The 17,078-nt window shown below is 38.6% G+C and overlaps 1 protein-coding gene across 2 annotated transcripts in view; it reads left to right on the plus strand.

Annotated features, from left to right (window-relative positions):
* Nucleotides 1-17,078, plus strand: part of PIP5K1B (phosphatidylinositol-4-phosphate 5-kinase, type I, beta) — a 315,005-nt gene that overhangs the window by 216,330 nt on the left and 81,597 nt on the right. For both annotated transcript variants that reach the window (XM_011948884.1, XM_011948885.1), the window contains 4 exons: nucleotides 693-776; nucleotides 895-943; nucleotides 4,481-4,565; nucleotides 16,298-16,453. In XM_011948884.1, coding sequence (XP_011804274.1) covers nucleotides 693-776; nucleotides 895-943; nucleotides 4,481-4,565; nucleotides 16,298-16,453 — 374 coding nt within the window. The remainder of the gene's footprint in view (nucleotides 1-692; nucleotides 777-894; nucleotides 944-4,480; nucleotides 4,566-16,297; nucleotides 16,454-17,078) is intronic.

Below are 17,078 nucleotides of genomic sequence, written 5' to 3' on the forward strand. Positions count from 1 at the left end.
CCGGAACCCGGGAGGCAGAGCTTGCAGTGAGCTGAGATCTGGCCACTGCACTCCAGCCCGGGTGACAGAGCGAGACTCCGTCTCAAAAAAAAAAAAACCACATTAGCATTGAATATAAGGAAATGTTTATCATTTAGCAAGTAAAAAATGTAATAAATAATACCCCTTCTTGACTAATACACACACACATATACATATATACTAGAAAAGTGTACCAGATGTTAATAGTAGTTATCTTTGCATCCTAGGAATAACTGTTTAATTATATTTTTCCTTTGTGTTTTTCTGTATTTTATTTTTAAAAGTAAATATACATTACTCTTTTGATCAGAAAAAAAGTATTGCATTCTTTAAAAGGAATATTTTATAATGGTCTAAAAATTCTTGCCCATAGTTTAAAGTAGGAACAAGTTTTAAATTGAATTCTTCCCATCCAGCTCTTCACAGTTAGCAGTTATCATATTATTCTCCTTTGTAGGGAAGTATTAATACATCATTCTGGATTCCCAGGATGACCTTAACTGATGCCCAAAAAACAAAAAGAAAAGAACAAACAAAAGATGAGTGGGAGATAGCCCAGAATTCTTAAAAATGGTCTATTTTTATTTTCAGTCTATTTATTAGAAATGATTTTTTAACTTTCTATTCTTATAATATGTAATCAAATATTTTCTCTTTTGCTCTATCAACAGAATGGGAGGCATTCCAGCTAAAAGCCATAGGGGAGAAAAGCTACTTTTATTTATGGGCATTATTGACATTCTACAATCGTATAGGTAAGAAGTTTGAGGAGTGATCTTTTATTATTTCCAAATCAATCTACAAAAGCTTCTGAAAAATCACCAAATGAGAGTGATTTTACATTATCTTTTTAATTTTTCCATGGATGTTTAGGTTAATGAAGAAGTTAGAACATTCCTGGAAAGCTCTTGTTTATGATGGGGTAAGTGACTTATTTTCCTTATTACACTGTATATATTTCTGCTTTCTCAGAGACTTCAGAGTATGTGCAGAAAACTGTGTTGCTACACTCTAAGAGGAAATGAAACAACAGTCTTTATAAACTCAGAGTCTTAGGCTAGTAGATCAGTTCAAATTTGAGAATAAAGACAACATAAATTTGAATAACTATTCAAATATATGACATCCAGCCTAGCGGCCAGAAAAACAAAATGATATCTATGTCTGTGTGAAATCCAAAGGACCTAACTTTGAGAGGGTCTTTTTTTGTAGGGATGATTAGTAGGGCAGTTGAAATGAAGTTCTCACACAACCAAGCTACAGTAAGTGTGAGCCCTGACTCTGATGGTGAACAGCCTGGATTTGAACTCTGCATTCACTGCTGAACTAACCATGTGACCAGGCACAGTGCTGGTTATGTGGCCTCTTACCCTTGTTTATCACCTATACCAGGGGGATAGTAATGACACCTGCCTGGTGTGAGCATGGAACAAAATAATGCATTTCAGTGTTCAACACAATGCCTAACAAATACAGACACAGAAAGTGAAAATTTTTAATTAGTATGTATTTCTGCATCAACATTTATATATGCTGGCTGCCTGAGGATGTCTTTTTTATTATTTTTTTTTTTTTTTTTTTTTTGAGACGGAGTCTTGCTCTGTCACCCAGGCTGGAGTGCAGTGGTACGATCTCGGCTTGCTGCAACCTCCACCTCCCGGGGACAAGCAATTCTCCTGCCTCAGCCTCCCAAGTAGCTGGGTCTACAGGCGTGTGCCACCACGCCTGGCAAATTTTTGTATTTTTAGTAGAGACAGGGTTTCACCATGTTGACCAGGCTGGTCTTGGACTTTTGACCTCAGGTGATCCACCTGCCTCGGCCTCCCAAAGTGCAGGGATTGCAGGTGTAAGCCGAGAATGTCTTAATTGATGTAACTGAAGAAAAACATCAGTTATCAAAGAGCAGTTTCTCCCACCTTTCTCTCTCCTTCTTTCTCACATTCTGTCTCTGTCTCTGTCTCTCTCTCTCTCTCTCTCTCACACACACACACACACAGAGTTCCATCTAGACATTAGATTTCTACTTCCTACTACTAACAACATTTATTGGCCTAAGTTAATAACTTGAAGTAGCAATTCCAAAGAATATTTTCGTCAAGGATTTGGTCACACATTTCCTCTTAAGATGTTAGCAGATACTTTCTTTTGAAAGAGAATAAATTATAGATGATATTCTTCTTCTTTTTTGGAAAGGGACACATAATTTCTCAGTTCTGTGGAAGACTGTTAATAACCATTCAGCATGAAAGATCTACATTTTGTCCACCAGCTAAGGACTGACTTCAGTCAGAATGCACTTTTAAGCAGCAGGTTCACACATTTATTTCCAAGAATTAACCTCTAAGCTAGGTGTAGGGGCATGTGCTGGTAGTCCTGGCTACTCAAGAGACTGGGGCAGGATGATTGCTTGAGCCCAGGAGTTCAAATCCAGTCTTGAATATAGCAAGACCCTGTCTCTAAAAGAAAAATTTTAATTAAAAAAAAAAGAATTAACCTCAATCTTACTCAAATCAAAAATTCCTCCTATGAAAGAAGGTCGATATGGTAGGTTAATTTTATGTTTCCTTCAAGCTGAGAAAGGAAGGGACTGCATACATAGTACCTTGAACGTTGAAGGGGAGAGAGTGATACCCTCATTCCATTCCCCCCCTGTTTTCTGAGACCGTTTCAGTTTCCTGTTACCAGATGGATCTGAATCGTCTAGTCTTGTACTGACCAGGTGCTTCTAAGGGTCCCCCACTTTTGTCTATTTAAAACCCAACACTTTGCAGGGAGACCAAGGCGGACAGATCACTTGAGGTCAGGAGTTCGAGACCAGCCTGGCCAACATGGCGAAACCCCGTCTCTACTAAAAATACAAAAATTAGCCGGGCGTGGTGGCACATGCCTGTAATCCCAGCTACTCAGGAGGCTGAGGCAAGAGAATCACTTGAACCCAGGAGGCAGATGTTGCAATGAGCCAAGATTGTGCTACTACACTCCAGCCTGGGCGACAGAGCAAGACTCCATCTCTAAATAAATAAATAAATAAATACATAAATAAACCTATCATTTGTTTTTCTTTTTTTTTTTTAATGAAAATTTCTGTGCTGTATATATCATGAACTTATTTTTGTTTGTTTTCAGACATGGCTCTTACTTAAACAGTGTTTATTCATGCCAAAGGGAACAACAACGTAACTTCTCTTTATAGGCAAGGGCTGAACCTTGATCCTCTATGGATACCCCTTAGGCTCTTGCCTTCTACTGATATTTCTAAATTACTGCCTTGTTGGAAGAATGTGTCCACTTCAGGCCAGAAAGAGTACATTTTAAAAGATGTAGCAGGGCCAGACGCAGTGGCTCACACCTGTAATCTCAGCATTTTGGGAGGCCGAGGAGGGCAGATCACTTGAGGTCAGGAGTTTGAGACCAGCCTGGCCAACATGGTCAAAACCTCTCTATTAAAATACAAAAACTAGCCGGGTGTGGTGGTGGGTGCCTGTAATCCCAGCTACTCATGATGCTGACGCAGGAGAATCACTTGAACCTGGAAGGCAGGAGGCTGCAGTGAGCCGAGATCCGCCACTGCACTCCAGCCTGGCGACAGAGCAAGACCGTCTCAAAAAAAAAGAAAAAAAAAGAAAAGAAATTTCTCTATTGGAGTCCATAAACCTGAATTCAAAATGAAGCATTATAGAAGCAAATTTACTATGTCTGCAAGTGTACAGCTTAGATACATGATTTGGATAAATGATTACTAAATAAACATAGAAAATTAGCTCCTGCATCCATCGCCTTTCGCTTCATCCACCCCCTTTCCTGGATTTGTAATCAAATGACCCTTCAGCCCTAAAGACTCCTGCCAAGCACGAGAGAAGAATGGCGTTAACAGTTTAATTCAATTCAACTCTACGCAATCAGCAGAAAATTCAGGGCAAAGGAGTCATCTGTTAGCCTTGTCTCCTAGGAATCCTCCTAGCATCTCCTCACCTTGTTATTGGGAGATGAGCCTAGAACTATTTTTTAGCTTAAATGTCAGTGTCACTCTTACATTAGGATAGTTTTGTTTATGTCCCCAATTTTTGTTCATGATTAAGGGAGTTACCCTTCATTCCAGATGACACTTGATGCACTGATTGCCTGTATGTAAAAAAAGAAATTAAAAACTCCTCCCGGGACACAATGTTGTGAATGAGGACAGCTGTTTTGATTGATGTAGCACAGTTTTTTTTGCTGACTCTCCCCTGCTCGGTTTGGTCTTGAGCGTCTAGAATCTTTGTTTCGATTGAGTCTATGCCCTCCTTCCTCAGCCCCAGACTCCTGGGCCCCGCGGGACACAGGGCATTCCTGTTCTCTATCTCTGGGCCACCTTTGGTTAAGAATGTTGGCTGACAGAGAACCAATTGCATAGATCTCTCTTCTGACTTGAGATGAGCACTAAGATGTGACCCTGTGATCCTGTTTTTTGTCTTTTCAGGACACTGTTTCCGTTCATAGACCAAGCTTTTATGCAGACAGATTTCTAAAGTTCATGAATTCCAGAGTTTTCAAGAAAATTCAAGGTAAGATTCTTATGAAATTTTTTTTTCACTTTTAGTAGCTAATGTCATTATGTATCTTTGCAAAATTTTTACTGGAAGAACTAACGCATTTCTCTCCCTGCAGCAGTTATCACTTAGTAATTATGGTTAAGTAACCCAGTCTGGTGTTTATTGATGTCCTAATCATTAGAGTCCTGTTTAGTGGTGAAAAAATTTAGAAGCTATCTAAATGTCCAACCATATAATATATTGGTTAAATATATTATGATACAGTCAAATAATGGAATAGTATGCAATCAATAAAAAAAGATGTGTTAGCAGCACATTTAGTTTGTTAAATATAGATGTATTCACCTTGTATGTAGTTATCAGTCTGTATACCTTAAATGCACAGCAGAATTCTAATGGAATATACAAAACAGCAGTTATTCTCATGGGACATTCTCCAGGCTAGATCATATGTTAGGCCACAAAACAAGTCTCAATAAATTTTAAATGACTGAAATCATACAAAGTATCTTTTCTGATCACAATGGAATGAATCAATAAACAGTGAAAACTGAAAACTTGACAAGTATTTGAAAATTAAACCACACACTCTTAAACTACCAATGAGTTAAAGAAGAAATTACAAGGAAATTAGAAAAACCTCAGAGATAAATGAAAATGAAAACAAACCTACCAAAAATTTGTGGGATGCTGTGAAGGCATTGCTCAGAGGAAAATTTATAGCTGTAAACTCTTACCTTAAAAAAAAAGAAAAGGAGGCCGGGCGCGGTAATGCTAGCACTTTGGGAGGCTGAGGCGGGCATATTACTTGAGGTCAGGGGTTCAAGACCAACCTGGCCAACATGGCGAAACCCTGTCTCTACTAAAAATACAAAAATTAGCCAGGGTGGTGGCATGCACCTGTAATCCTAACTACTTAGGAGGATGAGGCAAGAGACTTGCTTGAACCCAGGAGGCAGAGGTTGCAGTGAGCCAAGATCATGCCACTCTACTCCAGCCTGGGCACCAGAGTGAGACTGCATCTCAAAAAAAAAAGAAAGAAAGAAAAAAGAAAAATATCAAATCAATACCCTAACTTTAAACCTTGAGTAACTAGAAACAGAAGAGGAAACTAAACCCAAAGCTAACAATGCTTATTCCAGATCAAGGGAGTATGTGGGCTCTTATTTTCCTTTATATTGATATTTATTAAATTTTCTACGATTAATATCTGTGGGTATTTTTTAAGATGTGAAAGGAGAAAATAACCCTATATATAGTTGTTCTATCATTTTGCTATTCTGTGATCAATTTCATAAACTAAAACATGATAATTTAGCCACACACAACTGAAAAAATAGAATGTTCATATTTTATATTTAAAGAAGACAAATTTTCCTGGTAATATTTATTGGAGATTTTTTAATTAATGAAAGTCAAATACTTGCAATGTAAAAACTTTGGAAAATACAAAAAGATGAAAAAAATGAAAATTCTTGAAATACCACAACCCAGAGATATCCACTGCTAATATTTTGATGTACTTTCTACCAGTCTTTATTTCTATGCTTTATGTATTTACATTAAAATGATAGCATAATGGTACACAATTTTAGGTATAGTACTCTTTTTTCACATAGCATTATAACACGAATAGTTTATAATGTTATATTTTCCATATCATTGTATATTCTACAGGGCACCATTTGAAATTACCACACATTAAAATTATATGAGTATGATATAATCTATTTTTTTTTGCCAGAATCTATTTAATCATTCTTTCAGTATTGGGCATTTACATTGTTTCTCCTTTTTCTATTTCTTACTAGTTTATGAACATAATTTCAGACAAATGTTGTGTCCAAATTTAGGATTATTTCTTCAGAATGGATTCCAAGAATGGGGTGCTAGGATAATAAAATGCACGTAACTGCACAGAGAGATTGTGCCACAGAAGGCTCCCATGAGAGCCTGTATTTTACCAGCCCTTAGCCAGCATTGTGGTTTTAAATTATGCCACTCTGATAAGTAAAAAATGTTATCTGATTGATTTATTTTGCATTTCTTAAGTACTGGTAAGGTTCAACCCTTATTCATGTTTATTAGCCATTTATAGTTCCTTTGAGAATTGAGCTTTGTAACATTTGACCATTTATATTGGGTGTTTTTTTTCCAAATTATTAATATCAATTCCATGTGTTAAAGATATTAACCCGTTTTTTAACCTTATTTCACTCTAAGGGAAACTTTCTTCCACATTTGACTCTCCCAATGGTGTCTTAAAATTGCTGTCAAATTGACATCACCATAAATTATTTGCCCAAGGTTTCTTTGGCCTAGAATAGACGATAAGATAGTGTTTATTGAGACTGCAAGCTTACATGAATACCAGCTTGTGGTTCCTTTTTTTTCTGTTTTTGTTTTTGTTTTTGAGACAGGGTCTCACTCTGTCACCCAGTCTGGACTGCAGTGGTATGATTTTGGCTCACTGCGACCTCTGTCTCTCGGGTTCAAGCGATTCTTCTGCCACAGCCTCCCGAGTAGCTGGGATTACAAGCATGCACCACCACGCCCAGCTGGTTTTTGCTTTTAGTAAAGATGGTGTTTTGTCATGTTGGCCAGGCTGTCTTGAACTCCTAGCCTCAAGCGACCCACCCACCTCAGCCTCCCAAAGTACTGGGATTACAGGCTTAAGCCACTGCGCCCTGCTGTGGTTCCAATTTTTAAGAAAGATTTTTTCACCTTTCTTAGCCCTGTGCCAAGATTAGAAAAACATGGGTTTCACTGCAACCCCTGGTGCATTTTGGAGGATGCAGCCCTTTAATGTTCCAGCTTTGCTGAGCCTCCCTTAGAAGACTCCCCATCTTGGGAGGTTTTTCTTTCTTAGGGGCATATAAATTAATGGTACAATCAATGGCATCTTCAATTTCATAAAATATGGCATGTGTCACAGATTTTTCCAGTTTGGAGAATGCATCAGGTTTTTAATGGAACAAGTTTTTTAACTCATAGGTAATCAAATCTATTGACATTTTCCCATTTTGATTTTTGATTTTATTATCTATTTTTTAATAATAGCTTTATTGAGATATAATTAAGATGTGTACGCTTCACCCTTTTAAAGCATACAGGCTTATGATTCTTGATTTATTCACAAAGTTATGCAATCATCACCATTTTCTAATTTTTAAAATTAATTAATTAATTTATTTTGAGATGGAGTTTCACTCTGTCGCTCAGGTTGGAGTGCAGTGGCGCAATCTTGGCTAACTGCAACCTCTGCCTCCTGGGTTCAAGTGATTCTCCTTTCTTAGCCTCCCAAAAAGCTGGGATTACAGGCGTGAGCCAGCACACCCAGCTAATTTTAGTATTTTTAGTAGAGATGGGGTTTCACCATGTTGGCCAGGCTGGTCTTGAATTGCTGACCTCAGGTAATCCACCCGCCTCAGCCTTCCAAAATGCTTGGATTATAGGCATGAGCCACCATGCCCGGCGATTTTCTAATTTTAGAAAATTTTCATTACCCCAAAAAGAAACCACATATACCCATTAGCAGTCACTCCCCATTCCGTCCTCTTCCCAGCCCCTGGCAACTACTGATTTACTTTCTGTCTCTATGGTTTTGCCTATTCTGGCATTTCATATAAATCATATAATGTGAACTTTTCTGTTTGGCTTTTTGCACTTAACAGAATATTTTTGAGATTTATCTGTAGCATCGTAGCATGTATCAGTAATTATTCTTTTTATTGCAGAATATTCCATTATATTGATATACCATAGTTTGTTTATTCATCAGTTGATGGATATTTGGTGTGTTTCCATTTTGGCTATTATGAATAATGCTGTTACAAACATTCCTGGACAAGGTTTCGTATGGGCATATATTTTCATTTCTTCTGAATATATACCTAGAAGTGGAATTGCTGGGTCATATGGTAACTCTCTGATAACATTTTAAGGAACTGTCAACTCTTTTCCAAAGCAGCTGCATCACTTTACAATCCCACCAGCAACGTATACAGGTTCCAGTTTCTCTACATCCTCACTGACATGTGTTATTGCCTGTCTTTTTTTCTTTTGGCCATCCTGGTAGGTATGAAGTAGTATCTCACTGTGGTTTTGATTTACATTTCTCTAATGACTGATGATATTAAACACCTTGTATGTGCTTATTGGCAATTTATATCTTCTTTGGAGAAATGCTCACTCAGACTTTGTCCATTTTTAGTTGAGTTGTCTTTTTATTATTGAGTTGTAAGAGTTCTTTGTATATTCTGGAAACAAGTCCATTATCAGATATATGATTTGCAAACATTTTCTTCCATTCTGTGGGTTGTCTTTTTACTTTTTTGAGAGTGTCTTTTGAAGCACAAAATTTTTTAATTTTGATGTCCAATTTTTTTCCTCTTGCTGCTGGTGCTTTTGGTGTGATCTAAGAAAGCATTGCCTAACCCAAGGTCATGAAGATTTACTCTCATGTTTTCTTTGAAGAGTTTTATAGTTTTAGCTCTTACATTTAGGTTTGTGATTCATTCTGATTTAATTTTTTTGTATATGATAGGAGGTGGAATCTATCTTCATTCTTTTGCATGTGGATAGCCAGTTGTTTCCCCACCATCTGTTGAAAAGCCTATTCTTTCCCCTGGTTGAATTATCTTGGCACTCTTATTGAAAATCATCATGAGAAAACATAAACCAGACCAAAAAAAAAGAAAAGAAAAGAAAGTCGATTGACCACAAGTTTAAGGGTTTACTTCTTGACTCTCACATCTGTTCTATTGATCAATATGCCTACCCTCATACCAGTACCATACTATCCTGGTTACTTCTGGTTTGTATTGTTAAGTTTCATGATCAAGAAGTGTGAGTCCTTCAACTACTCTTTTTCAGACTGTTTTGGCTATTCTGGGTCCTTGTATGTCCCTCTGAATTTTATAATGTTTGTTAATTTCTGGGGGAAAAAGGGTAGCTGGTAGTTTGATAAAGATTGTGTTGAAATTGGGGAGAGTTGTCATCTTATATCTTACATCCCATAAATGCGGGATTCTTTTTATTTAAGCCTTACGCTTACAAAGGACTTCACCATTGAGGAATCAGATACATGTTCATCCATATTTTTCTTTTACCTTTTATAGATTGTTTTTTATGTTTTTTTTTTTTTTCTTTAATCTAGGTTGTGTTCATTTTGGTGTATGAAGTGAGGGAGATCTAACCTTGTTTTTTCCCAGGTAGTTAACTGTTGTCCTAAATACCACTTATTGAATAAGATATTTCACTTCAAAGCACAGTCAAGTACTTTATCACTTTTGTTTATTTCGTAGATAGTAATGATAATGCTTATAGTCCTGCTACAGTGGGAAAGGTGATTCCTATCTACTTTCCTTGCTTCATGTTTTCTAACATTTATCATGACCTATAATGACCTATACTTTAGGTCCTATGCTATAGGTTTTACTTACTTAATGCCTATCTCCTTTATTTAAATGTAAGCTAGCTGGGCGCGGTGGCTCATGCCTGTAATCCGAAGACTGAGAGGCCAAGGTGGGCAGATCACGAGATCAGGAGTTTGAGACCAGCCTGACCAACATGGTGAAACCCTGTCTCTACTAAAAATACAAAAATTAGCCAGGCGTGGTGATGGGTGCCTATAATCCCAGCTACTGGGGAGGCTGAGGCAGGAGAATCACTTGAACCCGGGAGGCAAAGGTTGCAGTGAGCCGAGATTGCACCACTATGCTCCAACCTGGGTGACACAGCAAGACTTCATCTCAAAAAAAAAAAAAAAAATTGTAAGCCGACTGCTGTATCCCCAGAACTTAGTGAAGGGGTGTGGGTTTGGAGGGTGCATATATTGTTATTTTTATTTATTGAATGGATGAAGATACCATGACATGTATACTGGGTCCAATCTTCTCCTTAAGGTCCAGGACAGATCTCTGTAGAGATTACCTCCACTACAGGGTAATTTTAACCATTTACTCCCTCTTCTGGCTCCATAGCTCATCCTTCCACCTGCTCATTCTCTTATATCATAGAAACAAGGCTCCTCAACACTCCATCTCTCTCCAGTTCCTGGTATATTTTTTCCTCCTTTACCATCACCCTATTGGAGATGAGAGTTGGATGCACTTGCTTTCTCACTTTTTTATCTCTTGTCACTATTCAGTGTTCTCCAGTGGCTTTTGATCCCACCACTCTCCCAAAATGTTCTTTTTGAGGTAATCAACAATCATTGCTTAAGCCATTGAACAACTTTCAGTCTTTTTTTTTTGAAGTGGAGTCTCACTCTGTTGCCCAGATTGGGGTGCAGTGGCACGATCTCAGCTCACTGCAACCTCTGCCACCCAGGTTCAAGTGATTCTCCTGCCTCAGCCTCCTGAGTAGCTAGGACCACAGGCCTGTGCCACTGCCCAGCTGATTTTTGTATTTTAAGTTGAGACAGGGTTTTGTCATGTTGGCCAGGCTGGTCTCGACCTCCTGACTTCAAGTGATCCACCCACCTTGGCCTCCCAATTGCTGGGATTACAGGTGTGAGCCACCACACCCAGCCACTTTCAGTCTTCTTAAAACTCTCCAGCATTTGAGACCACTGATATCAGTTCTCTGTGAAATACTCTCTTCACTTGTCTTTCGTAACTCAGGACTTCCCTGGTTGCCTTCCAGCCTCTCTTCTCCTCCTTGGTATCCTTTGGAACCTTTTCATCCCTGCTTACTCTTATTGTGGTTGTTCCTCAGGGTCCAGGCTCTGACTTGGTTTCTTCTTGTACAACACTTTGGGTAATTCCCCATTCTCCCAAGGGTTCAGTTACCATCTGTGTACTTGCAACTTACTCTCCACTCTTCTAGCAGTTCCCCTTGCCTGTCCACTCCCCGAACTTAAGCATCCACTGGATTCCACAAGTTCAGCATGCCCAAAATTGAATTTAGCTGCTTACCACCCCAGAGTCTGCCTCTCTACCTAGGTCCACGTCTTATGGAAGGCCACCACAATCTGCCCAGTTATCCAGCAAGAATGCTGGCATCATCCCTTGACCCCTTCCTTCTGCTTACCACCCACGTGCAGTCACTGGGCAACACCTATCAGTCCTCACTCTGCAGCATCAGGAGTGCAGCCCCTTCTCTCACAATACCTCTCCTAATTCAGCCACTGTGTTTTTTTTGGTTTGCAGGTTTTATTATTATTTTTTTGCATAAAGTTGTGGCCCCAAACAGGTCTCTTTGCCTCCCATCATGTACCTATTCAATCCAATTTCCCCACACACACTGCAGCTAGAGGAATCAGTTTAAAATATAAATCTGCTCTTGCTGATTTCTGTTAAAACCCTTCCATGCTAATAATAATAATAATAACAATAATGCTAAAGGAAATAAACGTCCGTGGATTCCCTGGTGCACAAAGTCCTTAACTTTCACTTAGCAGATTTCCTGGCACACAGTAGGCACTCAATCGTTATTTGATGAATAATGCAGTGAATGAATGGAATTTTTATCTAACACCACCGTTTCAAAGGGAAGTTAAATTATTAGAAAAGTAGACACTTTAAAACACAACTTTAAGATGTTTCGTCAACCATGGTTAATTCAAAGCCCTAAATGCCTAGAGGCATACTCCCCTCTCACCAACAAAATAGTACCTGGTCTTCAAGTTTCTTTTATGAAGTCAGTGTTTTTTAACCTTTTTAAATCCCTACATCCCACCCACAAGTGAGTCATTCTGCCAGTGTAATAATGTCTACAAAATCCTATAATATTTCCTGGAAATACTAGTCACCATTATGTTGAAACTTCACTGAAATTCTCCATATGAATAATTTGTCTAAAGTACTAAAGCTTAGTTTCCTGCATAGAATATAAGAGTTAAATTAATTTGTTAAAGAAAATAAACTGTTCTAAGATTTCAGAACAATAATGCATTCATGCAACAAACACTCATGCACCTATTATGTATCTAGCACCACACAAAGCACTGATGATATAGAAAGCTTTTTAAATATTGATTAGTTCCTCCCTCAATAATTTAATAGTCTGTTTTGAGCCAGAGATTGAAACATGTGACAGATCTATAATGAAACAATTGCTAATATTTTCGAATGTGCTACTGTGGGTACATGGAGAGAAATAAGAGGAAAAAAAGACCAATTCTTCCAAAAGAGAGCTCACAGATAAAAAGATATTTCAACTAAATCCTGAAAATGTAACCCAGAGTTCATTAAGAAGAGAGACAGGAAGGGCATCTCAAGGAGAAAGAACAGCATGTGCAAAGGCCTAAGGGCAGAATGAATATGGTAGGTTTCAGTATGGCAGAAGGGTGAGCTGAAAAGTGAACATAGAGGTAGTCGAGTGGCAGAATGCAAGGCTGGACATGGGCACAGGATACCTGCTGCCAGCCATGGTTGAGCCAAAGACAAATTCACGCATTTCTGTCACACAAAAGGAAGCAACCAGCCACCCAAACCAGCTCTCAAGGTTACCCAATCAAAAGAGATCCTGAGAATTGAATTTCTGCAAAATCCAAGCTCTTGTCTGCTGAGTGAGATCATTCCTTTAAGGAAGAAACTCACCACTTGAGACAAAAGTGAACTCTTTGTTGTGGTGCTATGTGGTCTTGGCAGAGGTTTGTTTTCCGGTCTTCTCTGCTCCTCATTATATGTGATGCTGATAAAGAACAAAGAGTTACTTCTTTTTCCAGGCTTTTGGCCCTCACTCCATGAAATGCCATGAGTATAGGTCTCCTGAGTATCTTTTCCTCATTACACGGCTCTCACCCTGATCGCATTTCCTTGGTACTGCCAAAAACCTTTTGATCATAGCTGTTTCTTCGTTTAGAGAAATAACATTGACCTAAGAACTATGATGTAGAAAAGCAGTTTTCAAGCCTTTTGGTCTCAGGGCCACCTTACACCCTTAAAAATTACGAGGATACCAAAGAGCTTTTATGTGGGTGATGGCCTATATTTCACATATTAGAAATTAAAATTGAGAAAAATTTAAAATATTTATTAATTCTTACCAGTTAAGAAAAAAATTGCATGTTAACATCAGTCAATTTTTAACATAAATAATTACCAAAAAAATTATATTTTCTACAAATAATTTAGTGAGAAAAGTGGAATTGTTTTACCTTTTTTTTTTTTAATACTTAATGTCTGGCTTAATAGAAGATAAGTTGGAGTCGCACATCTGCTTCTGAATTCAATATGTGGTGACATCACAGGTCATGTAACATTTAGAAAACTCTACACATGTGAGAGAATGAAAGTGAAAAAGGCAAATAATGTCTTATCATGATGATGAAAATAATTTTAACATCACAGATCTTCTGAAAGGGTCTCCGAGACTCCCTAGTGGTTTCCAAGCCACATCTGAGATCCTCTGATTTAGAAGTTTTAAAATACAGCCAGGCACAGTGGCTCATGCATGTAATCCTAGCACTTTGGGAGGCCAAGGCAGGCAGATCACCTGAGGTCGGGAGTTCGAGACCAGCCTGACCAACATGGAGAAACCCCGTCTCTACTAAAAATACAAAATTAGCCAGGCGTGATGGTGCATGCCTGTAATCCCAGCTACTCGGGAGGCTGAGGCAGGAGAATTGTTTGAACCCGGGAGGTGGAGGTTGCGGTGAGCCGAGATTGCGCCATTGCACTCCAGTCTAGGCAACAAGAGCGAAACTCTGTCTCAAATAAAAAAAAAAAAAAAGATATTGTTTTAAAATACTATATTGAAAGACAGGAGTTTATTAAAGGTCTATAAAAGTTAGCAGAGATGATAGGTTGATGAGGGCAGCAAGCCACCATGGCACATGTATACCTATGTAACAAACCTGCACATTCAGCACATGTACCCCAGAACTTAAAGAAAAATAAAGTAAAATAAAATAAATAAAAGTTAGCAGATAGAATGTTAAGGCAGAGGCCAGTGTGATAATAATAGCTTCTTGTAAAACAAGTGTGACCGCTATTTGAGAGAGTGGAGAATTAAGGTAAACATGACTTATTTTTTAAACATTCAAAAATTTCTTCCCCTCAAAGAAAAACAAATTCAAGGTTTATCTTTTTTTCCCCTCAGTTTAACCAGAAAACAGAATACTAAAGAGCTAGAAAATGAACCACCTAGAAAGCAACTTAAGAAGAAAAGAAAGACACCTGAGGTTCATGCTTGCTAGTTCTGTGACCTTGGGCAAGCCACAATCTTTCTATTCTCAGTTTCTGGACCTAAGAAAAGGCCTTCCTCTTCCTCATACATGTGGATGATTTGAGATATGCAATGTGAATGTTGGCTTCCAGACTCTAAAGCCCTCCACAAATGTTATTTATTAGGATGATGATATTATTATGATTCTAAGACTGCTCGAGGGACAAATAAACCTTCCCTTCTCTTTAAGTGGAGAGATTGCCCTCCATTCTTCCCTCATTTGTGTGTCCCAAAGTCCTTCTCCAGTTAAGTTCTTGCAAGCAGCCTCTGGGAAGGCCCCAGATGAGCTGTGTCATCTAAGCTTCGAGATTCCCAAGGCTCAACAGAATTACTCTAATACGTTTACTATCAGACTACCCCTTTATGCAAACCTCTAAAGGAAGAGAAACACTGCCAAAAACATATTCAGGGGAAAGCATAAACAGGCCTCAACTTCCCTCTCTCCCTCCCTCCAAGGAAATTCTCTAGCAATATTAAGCCAAGAAGAATTATTGCAGCAAAGAGTGAATGTAAATAAGGATGGCCCAGCTGCCACTTAAGCAACTTCCATGGACGTGTCCTCTGTAAAGTCCCAGGCTTCAGCAAGCATGATTGATGGTGAAGTACATTTTCATTAGTTCAGGTTCCCAACACACTTCTGAAGTTGTAGACTGCTGTTTAGACAAAGATTGGAAGTGAATTATACATTTGACATAAAACCATGACCTAGAAAAGACCTAAAGGGTAGGAAATGTCAGTGGAAAGTCACAGAAAGAAAAAAACAACCAGAAGTAACTTGGCTAAATTGGGCAACATGAGTATAAGATTAAACATTGGCATGTTTAGAAATCCCCAGTCCCAAGTTAATAAAACCAGGGTCGTGAGAATTCTCTATACCATCTGTGCTTATCAACTCACCCATCCTCCTTCCAGCACTAGAAAAACATTGTTTGGAGGGGGGGAAATGATTCTTGAGCAGTAAAACATTTGAATTTTACCTCAAGTAAGATTTTATTTCAAAATCTGGAGAGAAATTTTTTTTTTTTTTTGAGACAGAGTCTCACTCTGTCTTCCAGACTGGAGTGCAGTGGCGCGATCTCGACTTACTGCAAGCTCTGCCTCCCGGGTTCACGTCATTCTCCTGCCTCAGCCTCCCAAGTAGCTGGGACTACAGGCGCCCGTCACCATGCCCGGCTAATTCTTTTTTGTATTTTTTAGTAGAGACGGGGTTTCACCCTGTTAGCCCGGATGGTCTCTATCTCCTGACCTCGTGATCCGCCTGCCTCGGCCTCCCAAAGTGCTGGGATTACAGGCGTGAGCCACCGCTCCTGGCCGAGAGAAATTTTAACTCTTAATTTGCTCTAGGATATTCTGATTTAAGTCGAGTCATTTTGGACAAATAGCCAATTTGTCATATTCATGAGATGAAATTGTTTCATCTCCCTTTCCATATGTATAAAATAAGCCTCTTGTCTTCTACTCAAATAATAACTAAAATGTTAATAAATAATAAAATATTCACTTTTAAATAAAATATTAATGTGATTTTACAATAAATATCGGTATTTGTCCTTTTCCTTTCTGTCTAGCTTTGAAGGCCTCACCTTCTAAGAAACGGTGCAATTCCATCGCCGCCTTAAAGGCAACTTCACAGGAGATTGTGTCCTCAATTAGCCAGGAATGGAAGGATGAGAAGCGAGATTTGCTGACTGAAGGACAAAGTTTTAGCAGCCTTGATGAAGAAGGTAAAGATGTGTAACTTTTTAAAAAAGACAAAAGTTATTGTGATTTATTTATACAACTAAATTTGCAGAAGAAAAATTTCAAAATACCTGTTCTAAGAAATAAAATCTATTAATTAAGTTTTTAAAGGATAGCTACAGTGGCTGGGCATAGTGGCTCATGCCTGTAATCCCAGCACTTTGGGAGGCCGAGTCAGGCAGATCACTTGAGGTCAGGAGTGAGAAACCAGCCTGGCCAACATGGCGAAACCCTGTCTCTACTAAAAATACAAAAAAATTAGCCAGGCATGGTAGTGGGCGCCTGTAATTCTAACTACTCAGGAAACTAAGGCATGAGAATCACTTGAACCTGGGAGGCGAAGGCTGCAGTGAACTGAGATTGCACCACTGCACTCCAGCCTGGGCGACAGAGCAAGACTCTGTCTCAAATAAATAAATAAATAAATAGGATAGCTACAGTAAGATGCAGTTCATACAAGTTTTAACTACCACATAAATACAATTTATGGTTTATGATAAAAATTAGACAATACTAATTCAAAAAGAAAAATGTCGGGTCGGCGGAGCAAGATGGCCGAATAGGAACAGCTGCAGTCTCCAACTCCCAGCGCGAAGGACACAGAAGACC

This window comes from Colobus angolensis, unplaced genomic scaffold (genome assembly GCF_000951035.1).
Source record: "Colobus angolensis palliatus isolate OR3802 unplaced genomic scaffold, Cang.pa_1.0 Scaffold286, whole genome shotgun sequence".
Classification (NCBI taxonomy): Eukaryota; Metazoa; Chordata; class Mammalia; order Primates; family Cercopithecidae; genus Colobus; species Colobus angolensis.